The sequence below is a fragment of the Carex rostrata genome, chromosome 24 (assembly GCF_964058835.1).
Source record: "Carex rostrata chromosome 24, lpCarRost1.2, whole genome shotgun sequence".
In the NCBI taxonomy this organism is placed as follows: domain Eukaryota; kingdom Viridiplantae; phylum Streptophyta; class Magnoliopsida; order Poales; family Cyperaceae; genus Carex; species Carex rostrata.
In genome coordinates, this window is record NC_135941.1 from 1,523,514 (window position 1) to 1,542,054 (window position 18,541).

The following is an 18,541-nucleotide window of genomic DNA, read 5'->3' on the forward strand; positions in this document are numbered from 1 at the left end:
TATTGGAGACACTTGGCATATTATACCAACATCACCCTGCTGCTGTTAGAAACTGTATATTAGCTTTAATACCCGTTCGTAAATCGTGAGATTCAAAGTCCAGAACAGTTGATTCAAACTGTTCAACATGATCTCTATATTAAAATGTGCTTCAAGTCCAAATTTTACATTTGTTGGAAAAAAAATAATATTTTTTTAAAAATTTTGAAAATCGCTGTTTCTTTTATGGTCCAGAATTTTTTGAAAAACAGATATTTTATGCCGATCTTGAAAAATAGTAAAAGTTCCAAAAAATGTTATAATTTGGTCTGCAAGCGTTTAGTATGGAGAACATGTTGAGCACTTCATATTGAATTTTTGGATTTTGAATCTAGTGATTTACAATCCAATGTACAAAAGGGTCTTTAAAAATTAAATGTTGGTTGGAACATTAAAAGAGTGAAACAAAACAGAAAAAAAAACCTAGTAAATTGCCTAACAAAATACAAACTCTAATCAAGATTAAAATTAATTGAGGTTCCTGATTACCTTTATTCTATTTAACATTCAAGACATCATACTTTTAATGTTACTTTTTGGCTCTGTTACCATTCTTTCAATTCTGGTAACTAAACATAAAGCAAGTATTAGTAGTTGATTTATTTTGAGTCTTACTCTTATACAGAGAAGCAAGAACTATATCCGATCGAGATCTGATGCCTTAACCAAAACCTTGCAATATATCACTTAAATTTCATTATATAAAGACAATTTTCGGTTACAGGCTTACAGCAACGAGTCGAGTGACCAAAAAGCTGATGTGTACAGCTTTGGCGTGATATTAATGGAACTCATCATTGGCAGACGGGCCCTAGAAAGCAACCAATCAGCAGAGAGCTTCCACCCTGTCACCTGGTTCAGACGCAAATACTACACCAGCAAAGTGGAATTCAAATCATCCATAGACCCATAGGACAAGAAGAAGAGATTCCCTCAAGTGTAAGCACCGTCGGATCGGTTGTTTGGACTTTCAAAATGAAAATACGGCGTGGAGTACAAACGCGTTTTACTCCATGACTCACCGTAGTCAACCTCCATATATATATATATATATATAGTGCTTGGCTACTCTACTTCCATAAGCATATGCCCTCATATGCTTATAAGTCATTTTTGCGTTTTGAACGTTCAAATGGTCGATCTGAACCGTTAGATGTAATCTCTATATTGAAATGTGCTTGGAGACCAAATTTCACATTTTTCTGAATTTTTTTACTATTTATTAAGCCACTTTGAAAATCGCTAAATTAACGGTGGCTTAACAAAACAGTAAAATCATAAGCCACCGTTGGATCAACAATTTTCAAAGTGGCTTAATAAAAAGAAAAAAAAAAGAAAAATCAAAATTAAACATATAAAATTTGGTCTCCAAGCACATTTCAATATATAGATCACATCTAACGGTTCAGATTTACATTTTGGATTTTGAAAACGAAAAAATAACTTATAAGCATATATCCTCATATGCTTATGGAAGCCAACCTTATATGTGTATATATATATATATATATAGAGTTGGGCTATTATACATTGCAATGTATTGGTCAATCTGTGCATTATAATCTGTACCGCACGATCCGATAAAAGATTTGCGCTGATCAAAGTCACTGATCAGCGAAAATATTCAAAAAATCGCGTCCATTGAACTGTCAATGGAGACCTCCAGTCCCTCTTTCTCTCATGGAACCCCCTCTCTCTCTGTCAGCTCAAATTCCCCTCCTGACACCTATACGAAAGGAAAAAACCTAAACCCTCTCTCGCACCACCACTCGCCCTCTCTCGACCCCCTCCGACTAAAAAATCTCCCTTCCGAAAGAAAAACCTCAAATCCCCGTTCTCCCTTCGGACCCCTCTCCTCCTACGCCGCTAAACCGCAGTGACCCCTTTCCACCGCTCTCTCCTCTTTAGCACTGGGTTTCTCGGTCTCGTTGCACAGGGTTTCTGGACCTCGCAAATGGCGCTTTCAGGCTATAATTACTGGTTTGTTCAAATTACACATCGTTTTGTCAGATTTTGTTCAATTTAGTTTCAAAAAATTGAGTGATTGTTATTTGTTGTTATAAGCTTATGTGAAGTAATTAGTATAGTTATGTATACTAAATTTGGTTTCAGAAAGTTGTTGGCAGTAAATTTGCATACTTGTTGACTTGTTGTTATGTATAATCAATTCATCAACTTGATACTTATTACGAAAGGAATTTTGACATTCCAAGCTTACTTGCACCTGAAATGGTTACTAATATGTCAATCTTAATAATGGGCAAGATTCATTAATTGGCTCGTTGCAATGAAATCTATGATTTTAATTGTGCTTAGATGGAATTTAAAATCTTTCATTGTCTTCCTCAAATAGGTTATTGAAAGATATATTCATCATGGCGTTGAGTGTTGTTAACTTGGAGCCAAGATGAAGCACAACTCATCAAGCACATTTTGACAAGAGGAGCCTCTGTTTCAAGTACCAATCTGCATGGTATGGTCATAAATAGCAAGAAAGAAAGAACTGTTGAGATGGTTATGCAAATATAAATTGCATTGTCTTAGGATTGTACATATTTGTAATGCACAACAAGCTATAGCAAGGGAAAATTAATTATTTTTTTTGGTAAACAATGTTTGACATTTTTGCTTAGTGCAGTCAGCAATATAGTTTTTTTTTTTCATCTTTACACAAAAGATGCAATAATTGAAGGATGCAATATTTTTTTTTCACATTTATGATGAAATGTTTAGTTGTTTGCTTAAGATTGTGATATTTGCTCATAATTGTTCTACTATGTATTTGCTTATGTTGTTTGCTGTTATACAATTAGAGCAGTGAGTTGTTTATGGGATCCTTATATGAGAATGTCTCTATTGGAGTAAAGTTAAATTTTATGCTTTCATTAGCTGTGTTTAGCCTATGCTTTACATTTTAAGATATGAACTCTTATGCTTAGATAAGTAAAAATAAAAAAATAAATAAAAAATTAAAAGAAACCATGCCAAAACTGATTTCAACAAATCAGTTCTTTCATTAGCTGTCTGTACTTAGCCTGCGCTTACATAACTAGCAAAAAATTACAATTAAATGAAACTAAAAACCTAAAACTCTATTCAACTAGCTGTACTTAAGCGGTTAAGCCTATGCGATCCATTTCTAAGCCTTCCTATGTTTTTCACTTCTATGTTCTAACCAGCCAAAGCATGGTAAAACAACCCCAAATTAGTCTCTGACGGGTAAAACAACCCCATCTTATCTTCACAAATATTATACTTATTTTGATACAACTAAACAAAAAAAATAAAAATAAACATAACCACAAAACCACGAAACATCCATCTTATATTCACAAGAAAATATCAGACTAAAATCTTAATTGCAACTACAGTGATTTTCTGCCCATGCTCATCCTCCTTGTGGCTGGCTATATCTTCATAACTCTACAAATCTGATGAACTTGTGCCAGAATTAATGTCTTCTCTTAGCTATTTCAAAAGAGTAACACAAATTAGAATTCATAGGTATGTTAGTCAGTACATGTCAAAATTACCAAATAGATATGCTAATCTATCAAATATAAAATGCATTGCAGTATGTAAAAAATATATGTAAATACTTTTTAGAAACTGAGATTTTAAGTCTCTCTAATTTAACTAACAAATTTGATTAGAAAAATACACAATAGAATTGCGCAACAGATCCTGAATTTCTAGGATTTCATGCATTTCTCAACATAAATTCTTTCAACAGACCCATATATGCCTCAATTACATTCCTGAGTTCAAATCAAAATCAAGGAGAAGGGAAAGTGTACCAGTATAAAAATCTGACAAATTTGTGACCCAATGCAAAATCCAGAGACCCAGTAAAGAAAGGAGCGAGTGGAAAGGGATCAGCGATAGGGAAATCGGAGGCAAAGGGTTCGGAAGGGAAGTTGAGCGGCACGAGGAGAGGACGGACGGAGAGTGGAGCGGGGAGAGGTCCGAGGAGAGAGCGGCACGGGGAGAGGATGGACAAAGAGCGGTACGGTTAAAGGTAGGTGCAGTGAGGGGCCGACCGCCGGCGACAAGGGCGGCTTAGTTATTTTTTCCCTCCTCAGAGAGTCGTGCAGGGGAGGAGAAAGATGTTGGGACTGGATTTCTCCAGTTAATGGAAGCGAATTTTAAAAAAATGTCGCTGATCAGAAAATTAATCCGCACAAATCTGGAGCAAATCCGACGGTGAAAAATTACAATGCACCAACAGGTCAATACATTGCAATGTATCATAGCCCATCTCTCTCTCTCTCTCTATATATATATATATATAGAGGTGGGCTACGGTGAGTTGCGAAGTAAAGCGACTATTTTACTTCACGCTCATATTTTGTGATTTTTAAGTTCAAAACGTCGATCCGAACCGTTCATCTTGTTCTCCATATTGAAATGTGCTTGGAGACTAAATTTTACATTTTTTGGAATTTTTTTATTATTTATTAAGCAATTTTGAAAGTTGCTGATCTGATGGTCTAGAAAATTTTACTGTTTTTTACTGTTCACAGCAAAACAGCAATTTTCAAAAATCCTTAATAAATAGTAAAAAAATTCCAAAAAAATGTAAAATTTGGTCTCCAAGCACATTTCAATATGGATTAAACATCTAACGGTTCGGATCGGTCGTTTGGACTTTCAAAATAAAAATACGGCGTGAAGTAGAAACGCATTTTACTTCGCAACTCACCGTAGCCCACCTCTATATATATATATATATATGAGTAAAGCTAGCATGTGACATGCTCACCAAGAAAGTTTGGTGAGCATAACTCCAAAAGTATATCGGATTGACGTCAAATGCCAAATCTAAACCGTTGAAATCCATGTACTTCATGAGTGATGCATATATATGCAAAATTTTAAAACTTTCGAGTTTATTTGCTACACAGTCAAGTGGTCAAAGAAATGAACATTTTATTATAAGTTATTTTATATATTTAATTTTTATTATTTCTTTGACCACTTGACCGTGTAGCAAATAAACTTGAAACTTTCAAAATTTTGCATGTATATGCATCACTCATGAAGTACATGGATTTCAACGGTTTGAATTTGGCATTTGACGTCGATCCGATATACTTTTGGAGTTATGCTCACCAAACTTTCTTGGTGAGCATGTCACACGCTAGCTTTACTCTATATATATATATATATATATTTATATATATATATATATATAGAGTACGGCTAACGCGCTTCCTCTAGCATATGGGCCGAAATGCTTCCGGTGGAAATTTGAAATTTCAAAATCCAAAAAGTCGATCTGAACCGTTCATCTTCTTCTCCATATTAATATCTGCTTGGAGACCAAATTTTACATTTTTCTGAAATTTTTTACTATTTATTAAGCCATTTTGAAAATTGCTGATCCAACGGTGGCTTACCAAACAGTAAAAATCAGAAGCTACCGTTGGATCAGCGATTTTCAAAGTGGCTTAATAAATAGTAAAAAATTTCAGAAAAATGTAAAATTTGGTCTCCAAGCAGATATTAATATGGAGAAGAAGATGAACGGTTCAGATCGACTTTTTGGATTTTGAAATTTTAAATTTCCACCGGAAGCATTTCGGCCCATATGCTAGAGGAAGCGCGTTAGCCGTACTCTATATATATATATATATAGAGTAAGGCTACTCTACTTTGCAAAGCAAAAGACCTCTAGTGCTTTGCATTTCAGACCATTGGATCTACTTTAAAAATTGTGCAGATCAGATTGATTGGATTTCAAAATTTTCGCTGGAATTGAGTTTTCTCGGATCTCCATTAACTGGACTCTCCAGTTAATTAAAACCCCTCTCTGTCTCTCTCACGCGAGACGCGACTCTCTCATGCGATTCCTTCCCTCTCGTCGCCAGACCTAACCTAAACCCCTCCTTCTCGCCAAATCACTGCAACTTTCGGCGCCACCTTCTCTCGGCGCTCCTCTCCTCTCGGCACCACGTTCTTGCCGCTACTCTCTTTCTCCAGCAAGTCCTTTCTCCTCTCGCTCTCATTTGCAAATCTGGCATCATAAGGATTTCACCAATTGTACAAATCAGCGATCGCTCCTCTCTCTCTTGTGCTTGCGACGGGTAAAATTTGAAATAAAGTCTGAATTCAAGGCTATTAGAGGTCAAGCTACTGTAGTTCAATTAATATCCTACTTAAATTGGGTATGTAGATATTTTCTTGTTCTTCCAAGAGTGCAATAGCACGTAGTTCAATTAATATCCTACTTAAACCACTTTACTGATTTATTGAGTCTTTGCTGGCAGTAAGAGACAGAGAAAGTAAAAAAATTGACTGGATATTATTAATTTAAACTCAGAAGTTTGTAAACTAAGACAGATTGTCTGATCATATATATTCCATTGCAAATTGGACCTGTTATTTATATGAAAATGTTGTTGACTTTATAGTTTTATCTTTACTGTTAATGCTTCTTTTATTTTGTTCTTTGAATGATGATGCTCACTCCTCTTAGGTTGAATATTAAGAGACATAATTTCTACATGGTTATTTTATCTTATTTATTTTATTTTATTTTGTTCTATCAGCATATCAATATTAAAATGCTTACATCGGAGTCAAATTTCCTTGTCAAATTTTTCACTCGCATTCCCGTTGATTATATAAATTAACCATTTGAACGCATGATAGACTTGGCTCTTCATTACCAAAAACTATTCAACTATGATCTGATTAGCTACAAATAAACAACTCATGAGACATAATTTGCAATGTACATAGGTGGTCTCAATTAGCAAGGCATCTGCCAGGAAGAACAGACAACAAATAGCAAAACATCAATTTCAACAATAGTCTAGTGATCTAGAAATAAGAATGTAACAAGATAACTAACATAGTCTGAACAAACTAACAAAGTCTATACAAAATGACATAGTCTATACAAAATGACATAGTCTAAAAAAAAGACAGTTTATGAATCGACTTCATCAGATTCGTATATTTCGGCTAGCTTTTGAAGACCACTCTCCTCATCATCAATCGCCTTTCGTTTATCCTTTCCAATTTTTTTTCCAGCTATCACAATGAACAAAAACACCAAACTTGTCAGATGCAACAATATGTAAGCAAAAAATAAAAGTAAACAAAATTGAGATAATGAAACAGTGAGAAAAATTATGAATTCAAGTTTATGATATGCTCGACAAACTTGAGGTTATGAAATTGTGAGCTTATGGAACTGTCAAATGAAATCAAGCTTGTCAGATGCATTGAAGTTTTAACAGAAAAGCCCTTGAAATTTTTTTTTATTACATTTTCTCCATGAATCATGAACTGAATTTATTTTTGTACAATGTCGTCGTTTCTAATCTAATTTGATGTTGTAGTTACATGGTTATGTACCAGTTTTCAATGTCAGAAAATAGCTGCGCATTGCATGATGGCTTCATCAAGCTTTCTGTGTCAGTTTTCAATACGCAAAATACATCCTGAATGCTGAATCTTGTAAAATGAACCATTTATTGATCTTCAACATTTGAATTTGTTGTAACTTTTATCAATTAGTGGTTCACATGTAACTTCTATATTTTGAAGTAGCTGTTAATCTGTGATGAACAGTAAGTTATCAATGGTACATGGTTATATGTACCAATTTAGTACCAGTGAATTATGAAATTAGAGCAAAAAAACATCTAAATACGACTAAAAACTGGGTCACATCTTGAGGCAAATCATCAAATAGAATAAAAGCAAAATGAAAATGCTGAGAAAGTTCAGACCATTGCCGCCTTATCAGAAAATAAAGCACCATATCTTGCATTCCACATTTTAGTGTTTACAATGTCTGCCAACCTCCTTCCCTTTTCTTTAACGATTGATAAACAAGCAAACTACTTGGGAACAATACATGTAACCATCATCGCTCAGAAATTGTAAGGAATTGTCCATGAGAATCAAATCTCTATAGATTGAGATGCCAAAGCCATGGTAACAAACAAAGCTCACACGGCATTAGCCTGAAAAATTATTAAAATTATCAGAGAAAAACCTACTTACCAATTTCTGCTTCGAAGGAGTAAGCATGTGTGACAGAGAGAATAGAGCGCCGATTTAGGTTATTAGGGAGAGGTCGTGTGCGAGAGAAAAGAGAGAGACCCAAAGCGCGAGACACGATGCACCTGGAGGCGTGAGGTGGCTCGAGACGGTGGTGCAAATGAGAGTGAGAGAAGAAAGGACTTGCTGGAGAAAGAGAGTAGCGGCAAGAACATGGTGCCGAGAGGAGAGGAGCGCCGAGAGAAGGTGGCGCCGAAAGTTGCAGCGATTTGGCGAGATGGAGGGTTTAGGTTAGGTCCGGCGACGAAAGGGAAGGAATCGCGTGAGAGAGACAGAGAGGGGTTTTAATTAACTGGAGAGTCCAGTTAATGGAGATCCAAGAAAACCCAATTCCAGCGAAAATTTTGAAATCCAATCAATCTGATCTACACAATTTTTAAAGTAGATCTAATGGTCTGAAATGCAAAGCATAAGAGGTCTTTTACTTTGCAAAGTAGAGTAGCTTTACTCTATATATATATATATATTTATATATATATATATGAGTACGGCTAACGCGCTTCCTCTAGCATATGGGCCGAAATGCTTCCGGTGGAAATTTGAAATTTCAAAATCCAAAAAGTCGATCTGAACCGTTCATCTTCTTCTCCATATTAATATCTTCTTGGAGACCAAATTTTACATTTTTTGGAATTTTTTTACTATTTATTAAGCCACTTTGAAAATCGCTGATCCAACGGTGGCTTGCCAAACAGTAAAAATCAGAAGCTACCGTTGGATCAGCGATTTTCAAAGTGGCTTAATAAATAGTAAAAAAATTCCAAAAAATGTAAAATTTGGTCTCCAAGCAGATATTAATATGGAGAAGAAGATGAACGGTTCAGATCGACTTTTTGGATTTTGAAATTTCAAATTTCCACCGGAAGCATTTCGGCCCATATGCTAGAGGAAGCGCGTTAGCCGTACTCATATATATATATATATATATATATATATATATATTTATATATATATATTGAGAAAGAATAGGAGTCAGAGCTATAATAATAACTGCAACAATGTTGTTTTTTTTTTTTTGTGTGGAAATAATGATATTACCTTTTATTTTAGTTTTCAGTTTCCATTAACAACAACAACACAGCATCAAAGATTCAGAGTAGAGAGAGACAAAAGAGAAGGTTTCTTCAAGTAGTTAACAAGCTCATTTTAAGAATAAAAAAAAAAGAATAAAATAGAAGAGAAGAGATACAATCTCATTTTACAAATAAGATCATCAATAAAATAGAATAAAATAGATGTACAGAACACACACACTCCAAACAGAATAAAATATAATAGAAGAGATGAACAAATTAATGTACAGAACACACACACACCAAACAGAATAAAATAGAATAGAAGAGATACAATCACATTTTACAAATAAGATCATCAATTTAAAATAGACATAAGAGCGGCATAAGAGTGGGACACTTCTACTGCATCATGCCATGTACGGGGGGAGGCGCGTTCATAGCCATGGCTTGCTGCCTTCTTGCCATGTTTCCTTGCCATCCTAGATCAACACACATGATTGCATTAAGTAAACAAGCTTGTTGTCAACATGAGAAACATGCTATACTTTTGAATTTACTTTCATTTTTCTTTTACCATCCTAGCTAATTGTGAGCATGCATCTTAACTAAATTCATCCTATGAAATTGTGAAACTTATTGCAAGGTAAAATTTGTATATGGAAACGGTACAAAATAAACAATCATATAACCTAATACTAATCTAATGAGAGAAATAGTAAGTTGAATGTTTGATTATTGGATCCAGAGCAAAGCTAATGTGTGTTATGCTCATCAAAGGGTTTGGTGAGCATAACTTCAAAATATATCGGATTGGCTTCAAACGATGAATTCAAACTGTTGAAACCAACATACTTCACAAGTGATGAGTGTAGATGCAAAATTTTGAAAAATTTGAACTTATTTAGTATAAAGTCAAGCGATAAAAAAATGATGAAAAATGAAGTTTTATAAGTTATTCTAATACATTCATTTTCCATCAATTTTGACCTCTTGACTTCATACTAAATGAATTTAAAAAAAATTAAAATTTTGCATGCACACACATCACTCGTGAAATAGATCGGTTTCAACGGTTTAAATTCATTGTTTGAAACCAATATGATAGATTTTGAAGCTATGCTCACAAAACTCTTTTGTTGACAATAGCACATGCTAGCTTTACTCTTGGATATCATCACATCCATTAATCAAAATTAAATCTGATAATCAGATGGCTGGGCTGTACTTACTGGAGGTCTATTTTGTGTCTAATGTCTCACCAAAATCCCTCTGCTACCGTTTGTACTTGCTTAATTGGCATTATGCATTATACAACCTCTCCAAGAAGATATGAAACCATTTTGGATTCAATATCAAGCAGAATAGATCAGTGTGTTATATATCCCAAAATGGCCTCTACTGCCAGTGCCATACTACTACTACATAAACTAATGTAATATATATTTATTTCATAACAATTTTTTATAGCTGGTGTGTGTGCGTGTGTGTCAGAGAAAGAGAGAGACCGAGTGCCATGTCAAAGCCACGGTTTTGGAGTTCACGATACTCTTGGCGTAGAGCACGGCCTTGGCAGCACCAGTGGACGAGGCAATCGTTGCAAGGGTCCTCAACTAGAGAATATTGCGCTCTTAACTTGGATCGGTACGAAAACGAGTAGATCCAATGAAAGCCCGTGAAATGCATAAGAAGTCCGTATATTGCTCCGCTTGTAGCGCATGCTACATGTCACACAATCAACAGCAACTTCATGAGTATTTATATAAAGTTATGCTTATATATTACAAAGAGAAATTAATTTTTGTCAGATAGAGGTCAAAAGGAGAAATTAAGCTTACATGTCGTTCCTTGGTCGACTATCTCGGCAATTCGGCCAAAAGTAATGTACGGGAAGCAGCATGTCATCCAATCTTCAAATACACTACTATTGTTAGTATTACATCTGACAATAAAACCAATTTGATAGAACAAATTAGTAAATTGTAAGCACAAGAATAATATTACATACAAGTTCCGCAGTCACCAAACTCACATAACCCGCTCGACCATGGTTGAGGAGTCACATTTTGCATTGATGCCTGATAAATTGGAGCGCCCATCAGTGGAGGCGCATTTGGCTGGTTCGGATAGGTCTCTTGCTTTGGGGGATACATAGCAATTAATGAGTTAAAAGCTCTTTGTGCCTTGTAATGGTATCTTAAGTGCAATCTAAATGAAGAGATGGAAATGAGGATATGAAAATTGTATTAGATGTAGTGCTTCAATGGAGGCACGTACGTACCACCATTATATAATAGAAGCTAAGAATAGGATATACGCGTCTCTAGTGATCTCCAGTTCTCCACTAAAAAAATGTTATAGGGGTACTAATTATATATTACGGAGAATTTCATGTATACCTCTCAAAAATCTTAAAATTACATGTTTGCCCTCTAAATTTCATAATGTCATATTTACCCTTCTAAATTTCAGAAACCCACACATTTACCCAATTTATTGACTTTTTTTATTAAAACTCATTTTAAATTTATAAATTATCCATTTTACCCTTTTATTAAAAAATAAAAATCCTCCCTGCCTGACCCTCTCCCTCTCTCTGTGGTTTTGTGGCAATTAGTTGGTATTGGTCTTGACCAAAATATTATAGTATTGGTACTTTAGAATTGGGAATGACATATTTTACATTCTAACACTATTGGAAAAAATAGAACCAGGATCGGTTATATACGCATATTAGTATCGGTTCACAACCGATCCTGATCAGGGCGATACAGATATCAAACAAATATGTATCAGTTTTACGACCGATCCTAATAGTCACTATCTGGATCGGTTGTTACTCAGAACCGATCCAGATAGGCATCATCAAGATCGGTTCTTAGCTAAGAACCAATCCAGATGACTGCTTATCTGGATCGATTCTTAGCTAAGAACCGATCCAGATAAGAGGTCATCTGGATCGGTTGTACTGTAGAACCGATCTTGATGTATATTTTAAATTATATTTTTTTTTAAATTCAGAAAACAATTATCTGGATCGGTTCTTATATAAGAACCGATCCTGATAGTTATTTTGCCTTTTAAAAAAAAAAATGCTATCTGGATCGGTTCTTAGCTTAAGAACCGATCCTGATGCTTTATTGAATTTTAAAAAAATATTTTTTATTAAATGACCAGCTTCCATATATATTTAGCTGGCCAACATGCTAATTTATCACAAATCCTAAATTCAAATATGACACATCCTAAATTAATTATATATCATACACATCCTAAATTATTACAAAAAATTCATGTTCATGCAAATTCAGATAACACATCCTAAATTGTTGTACTTCTTCTCGGCTTTATCTCATTTAGCAAAATTTGGACCCACATTAGGCAAAAGTCGGCCAAGCGTTGTGCCGTATGTTTAGCGAGAATACCCTGCATTTTTTAGAATTTAGAAGAGCATGTACAATTAAATTTTGTATTTTATTATATTTGAAGCAACAATGCTTATTTTTGGAAAATTTATAAATGCATATATACCTTTAATTGCGGGAAAACATCGAGGAATTCCTTTATTATGTCTTGCATGAGCAACATGGTATAATATGCACATTCCCAGCCGGCTGGTTGTTGTGGGCACTATATAACAAGTTTCAAAAAAAATAAAATGTTTGTATTACGAGCATACAAATGGCTTATATGTATATTCACAAATTTGTGCATCTAGGTCATTATAATCATATCGCAGTAGAAACTATTACCTTGCAATCGTTACGAACCGTTAAAGAAGTACCCATTTCCCTCATGAAGACGTTGTTGAAATATGAATACATTGAACAATCAATACTTACGAGACATATTTAAAATGATAATATTATAATAAAATCATTAGCATTCTAAACAGACGTAAATTTTAGGAAGGCACTTACTCCTCGACAGCAGCAGTGATCATTAGCATTTTTTTGCTCTTCTTATCGGAATCGTACACATACAATGCACGTTCTCTTGGCATAAGCACGGCCAATATCCAATGATTTCTGCATGTTAGGTTTGTAGCATGTCATATTTTATAATTTATATGAATTGAAAGAAATATAATAAAATTAGAATATATATATATAACACTAACATCTGATGATAAGATATGAATATCAATCTCTTGTCCCGATTTTTTTGGAGTGCTTTCCCTATGTATTGAAGAACACGTCCTCGATCATCATTCAACAGGGTGGCATTCATTCGACTTGGGTCCATGAAACCAACCTACTCATCGGGAAATTTCTCCTTGATGAATTTGTGCCAATACCTACAAAATAAAGACATACAGGTGATCTCAATTTTGTGAAATTTGAATTAAAAGTACTAAATTATGCAATTATTAGGAAATTAACTCACATCATCTAGATCTGAACAACTGATACAGTGAGCCACTCCCGTGGTGTAAGCAAGGCCGCATAATCATCTGCATAGACGCATATGGAGTCATTTGAACATAAAAGATCAAGTGGCGGATAGATTTTGAATAGACTGCCATCTAGCTCCGAAAACCGACCACGAAGCTGCTTGAATGTCCGTCCCAGCTTGTCAAAATTGATACCATCAAACGCCTCGTAGTGACTCGTTGCGTTCCGACCTCCAGGAAATCCTAACTTTTTGCGTGGTTCCTGCAAAATTTCATAATAAATTGAAATAAAATCCAGAATAAACTATAACTCTATCATATAGATACTAATTAAGAAGTATAAGAACTTGTAATAATAATATACCTCATCTGAACCTATTGATATCCTGGACATCGGCCATGCAGTGAAACTGCCGAGGGCATCCTTTAGGGTTTCCTGCTCGCCATTTGGTACAGGTAATGGGAGGTCTATGAAATCCGCATCGGAAGTACCATCCACCATTAGTCTTGCATGGTCGGGCGGCATCGGCCTGCTGTGAATTGTTCCACCGGGTACAACTGGAACATGAATTGTCCCCAAGGCCACTTGAACAGTTTCCCTATCGACAACTGCCTAGAGTTTGCAGCTTAGTTATGCCTCCAATTCAAATATATGTATTTACTCGAATAAAATAATATGTACGAAACTAAGACATGTAATGGAAAATAAATTAAAATCTGAATATGTATGAATTTGAATTTGCATTACCTCAGTAAACCTGGAAAGATATGCACTTTTATCACTGACTATCACTGGCTATCTGCTTTGGTTTGTAACGTGACGCACCACATTTTGGACACTCGTGAAGGTCTTCATACTCATTTCGATATAATATACAATCATTTGGACACGCGTCTATTCTTTGAACTTCCAAATCCACTGGGCACAATATTTTCTTCGCTTCATAAACATTGGGTGGTATCTTGTTTCCATCCGGAAGCATTTCTTTTAAAGTTTGTAATAACTCAGTAAAACTTCTATCACTCCAACCGTTAGATGCTTTAAGGTTATACAATTTTAATACACCTTTCAATTTTGAAAATTTAGAACAACCAGGATACAATTCCTTATTAGAATCTTCGTACAAAACATTTGATCATGCATTTGATCCTCTTCTATATCACATAACATTTGATCAAAATTATCACATTTATCTACCACTATATCATCATTTTCTTCGGCATGGTACTCCTGATGCTCAGTACGAGTACCTATGTCGGTTTCCAATCTCCGTAGGTCATTCCCCTCATCTCCATCAGTATGGTATTCCTGATGCTCAGTACTAGTACCTATGTCGGTTGGAAAACTCTCACCATGCCTTATCCAACACTTATATCCTTGCTTGAATCCACGACAGATTAAATGGTTCCTCACTTGGTTCGGGTTAGAAAATTTTTGACCATTGTTACAATCACGACAAGGACAAGACATCATTGTACTTCCCTTATTCGCCATATCTTCCATAGCAACTCTGATAAATTTCTCGACACCTGTCATATATTCATCCGATAGACGTGATGTTTCGTACATCCAACTGCAGTCCATCTGCAATTATAGTAAAACACAATTAATTTAGAACAAGGTTGGGGTACTAAATTCTGTTCACAATAGGGCTTACATCGGGTCTGGTTACCATCCTATCCCACTCTTTGAATACTTCGTCTCAGTAGTGACCACCTGTTAGTCGTGTTTTAGTATTTAAGAAAATTTCAGCAGCATTTCCCCTTATTTCCCCGAGTATTCGAGGAACTAATAAGGAGAAATGCTGCCGAAATTTTCTTAAATACTAAAACACGACTAAGACGTGGTCACATCCTAATTGAGACAAAGTATTCAAAGAGCAATCCCAAAATGGGGACTATCCAAAATTAATCCCTAATGGATTAATTTTGAACGGGTATTATGACCTAAAGACATTAATCATGCGGTTGTGGCTCATAAGACAATACTCTAGTTACATACTTAATACAAATCCATTTAGTCTAGCTATCAAAATACACATTCATGCACAAAACTAATTAAATATGAGTTTTATGTTTTACTTACAACTGAGTGCTTCTGCTTCAGCCATCGGTCAATTTAATATTCGGATATCCGTTCCGTTCTATATCGAGAAATATTCAAATATTAATTCTTCCTTTTGATTACTCTTCGTATAGTATTCACCATAGTAACAGGGTTCGGGTTTAATTCGCGAATTAAACGTTTTGAAGTTACCAACGAATTGATTCGCGTATTAAACGGTTAATTCGTGAATTAATCGCGTATTTGACGAATTTTTCCGTTTTATACGCGTTTTTTACAATAGAATTTGTGGCTATCCATCATGCATCACATGCCCTCCTAGAAGAAAGTGCCCAACACTCAAAATTTTCACATGTGGGTGGGGCTATCACATGAATGTTGACAGTAACTTTTGTATTGTTAACAGTAAATTTTCAAAAAAAAAAGAAAAATTCAGGATGCAGTGTGAAATATTCCATGTAATTTTTGTATAAAATTAATCTAATAATTTATAATTTGTTGTTACTTTGTTAAATAGAATTAAATAATTTAAAATTCCAAAACGAACTATTTTCGAATTATACCCGAATCATGAATTTTTGACCCCCGCCGAATCGAACCTGAATTATTCATTTGTCACTATGGTATTCACTTGTAAAATTATTATTGTCCATTTCAATTGAAAACTGATTTTGATTATTATATAATATATAAAATGTTTAAATATGTGTAATGACTTCATTTTCCTTATAAAATTAATTGATCTCCGTCTATTATAATATGTAATATTATGAAGTATGAACTATTAAATAGTGTTATTTTTTAGATCCTTTTTTTCTCCTTCTTATTTGCGTAATTGATAAAAAGTATAGACTTATATTAATTGTCATTTAGTTGTTACCTTAATTCTCCAATATTGATAATGTTGATAATTAGTATAAATATAGAATATAAAATTTGAAAAAAAAAAAAAAACACTATGTATGATAGCTTCCGCTATAGCTACGCTATTCGCAATAGCTTTTTTTTTTGTCTTCCCGCTATGCCGCTATAATCGCTATTTAGAACCTTAATTGTAATTGATTTTCTTATTTCTCCCTCCACACTTTAATTTATCATTCACCCCTAACTATTAGTAATATTTTTTATACTTATCTCCTTATTTCTTTTGAGTTTCATCTCTGATTTTTTTCTCTTGTGTGTGCGCTTAGACACTGACTATGTGTTTTTTAAATGAGTAATGGAGTCAAGCCACTCAAAGACTTTTAATTTCAACCTTTGTAATACATGATTTTTCTCATTTGAATTTCAAACCCATAATCTCTTATATATATGACATGTTTTTGCCACTGTACTAAATGCTGGTTCTCGACAGTGTCTACTTGTTTTTTTTTTCATCAGACCCAACATATATACTAGTTGTTGTTAGATTGGAGTTCATATCGGTACTTCTAACCTCAATAAGTATGAAATATGGATACAGCATCGAACGATCAACTATTTCTGATGCAAATTGTGGTTGGATTTAAGTTTACTTATGCATGAATTATTCTTTGATGCCATTATGATTCTTAAATAAAAAATATATTATGAATTGGTCATATGTTATTTAGGAGTCACCTAATATGTATTAACAGGAAGGCCTAACGTTGGCTAAAGGGAGCTAGAGGGAATAGATTTTCTAGATTTGTTGTTATTAATAAATTGACTAATATTGTTATATCGATCAATCGATCCAGCATCAAACTATTTAAGAGTCTCCTTTTGCGCGGGTTGGCTTTAACCTCTATCTAAACATATTATTAGTCCTGCTGCTTTGAACACAGACGAATCTCTCTGTGATTGATTTTTAATGCTAAATAAAATTGGAACAAGAAAAACTTCAAGAGTTGAGATGTATATTTTATTTTTCTTTGAGTAAAAAATAAGAATCATGCCCTCAAGAGGTATATATATATTTTTTCTTTAGAGTAAAAAATAATTAAGGTCTAGAAGTGAAAACGGAGCGGATATAGAGCGGAGAGTGGTAAAATCATATCCATATATTAAGATCTAGGGGTAAAAATCATATCTTTTTTTTTATTTTTCGGATACGTATACGGAGCAGATATCAAATGAATACGGATACAGATCTGGATTAGACCGGATATTTATTAAAATGATATAAAAAATATTAAAATTCGTAATATTTATATAATTATAATGGTGAATAACATAAATTTTTCATAATATATATTAAAATATATGGTATATATTTACTATATGGATACGGATAATTAAATTGTAAAACCATATCATTATTCTTATCCACGTGGATATCCGGATATCAGATATCCATATCTGAGTTCTCAATACGGATCAAATACGGATCGGGCATTATCCATACCATTTTCACCTCTAATAATGATCATTCTCTCAAGAGGTATACTTTAAAAATTAAAATGTCAATGGAGAAATAAAAATATTAACTAGAGTTGAAGAGCACATAGGATGTTATCATGTTAACATTCCAAAACCGCTCTCAAAGAGACATTAGACCCGTTCCTTTTGATTGATTCCAATCCGATTAATAAACAAACTCCTCGATTGAACTTTTTAAAGTAATTAAAATGTCAATGGAGAAATAAAAATATTAACTAGAGTTGAAGAGCACATAGGATGTTATCAAGTTAACATTCCAAAACCACTCTCAAAGAGACATTAGACCCGTTCCTTTTGATTGATTCCGATCCGATTAATAAACAAACTCCTCGATTGAACTTTTTAAAGTAATTAATTAAGTGTTACTAGGGGAATCAGTTTTTAGTCCATTGATTAAGATGATGTTCTATATGTGAGGTGGCAAGTTTGAAATTTAAATAGAATTTTTTTTTATAGATATTAAATAGATTGGTGACTTGATCTCTAAAAAAATATTTTACACTTCAATACCCAATTTACCCTTAATTTTTAAAATATTTAATATCTCACACTTTT

The 18,541-nt window shown here is 34.0% G+C and overlaps 1 protein-coding gene across 1 annotated transcript in view; it reads right to left on the reverse strand.

Annotated features, from left to right (window-relative positions):
* Positions 1 to 9,454: 9,454 nt before the first annotated feature.
* LOC144575438 (protein PLANT CADMIUM RESISTANCE 3-like) overlaps positions 9,455 to 18,541 on the reverse strand; it is a 36,847-nt gene continuing 27,760 nt past the window's right edge. The window contains exons 2-4 of the mRNA XM_078325586.1: positions 10,967 to 11,038; positions 10,637 to 10,849; positions 9,455 to 9,610 (exon numbers count right to left, since the gene is read on the reverse strand). Coding sequence (XP_078181712.1) covers positions 9,531 to 9,610; positions 10,637 to 10,849; positions 10,967 to 11,038 — 365 coding nt within the window. The 3' untranslated portion in view covers positions 9,455 to 9,530. The remainder of the gene's footprint in view (positions 9,611 to 10,636; positions 10,850 to 10,966; positions 11,039 to 18,541) is intronic.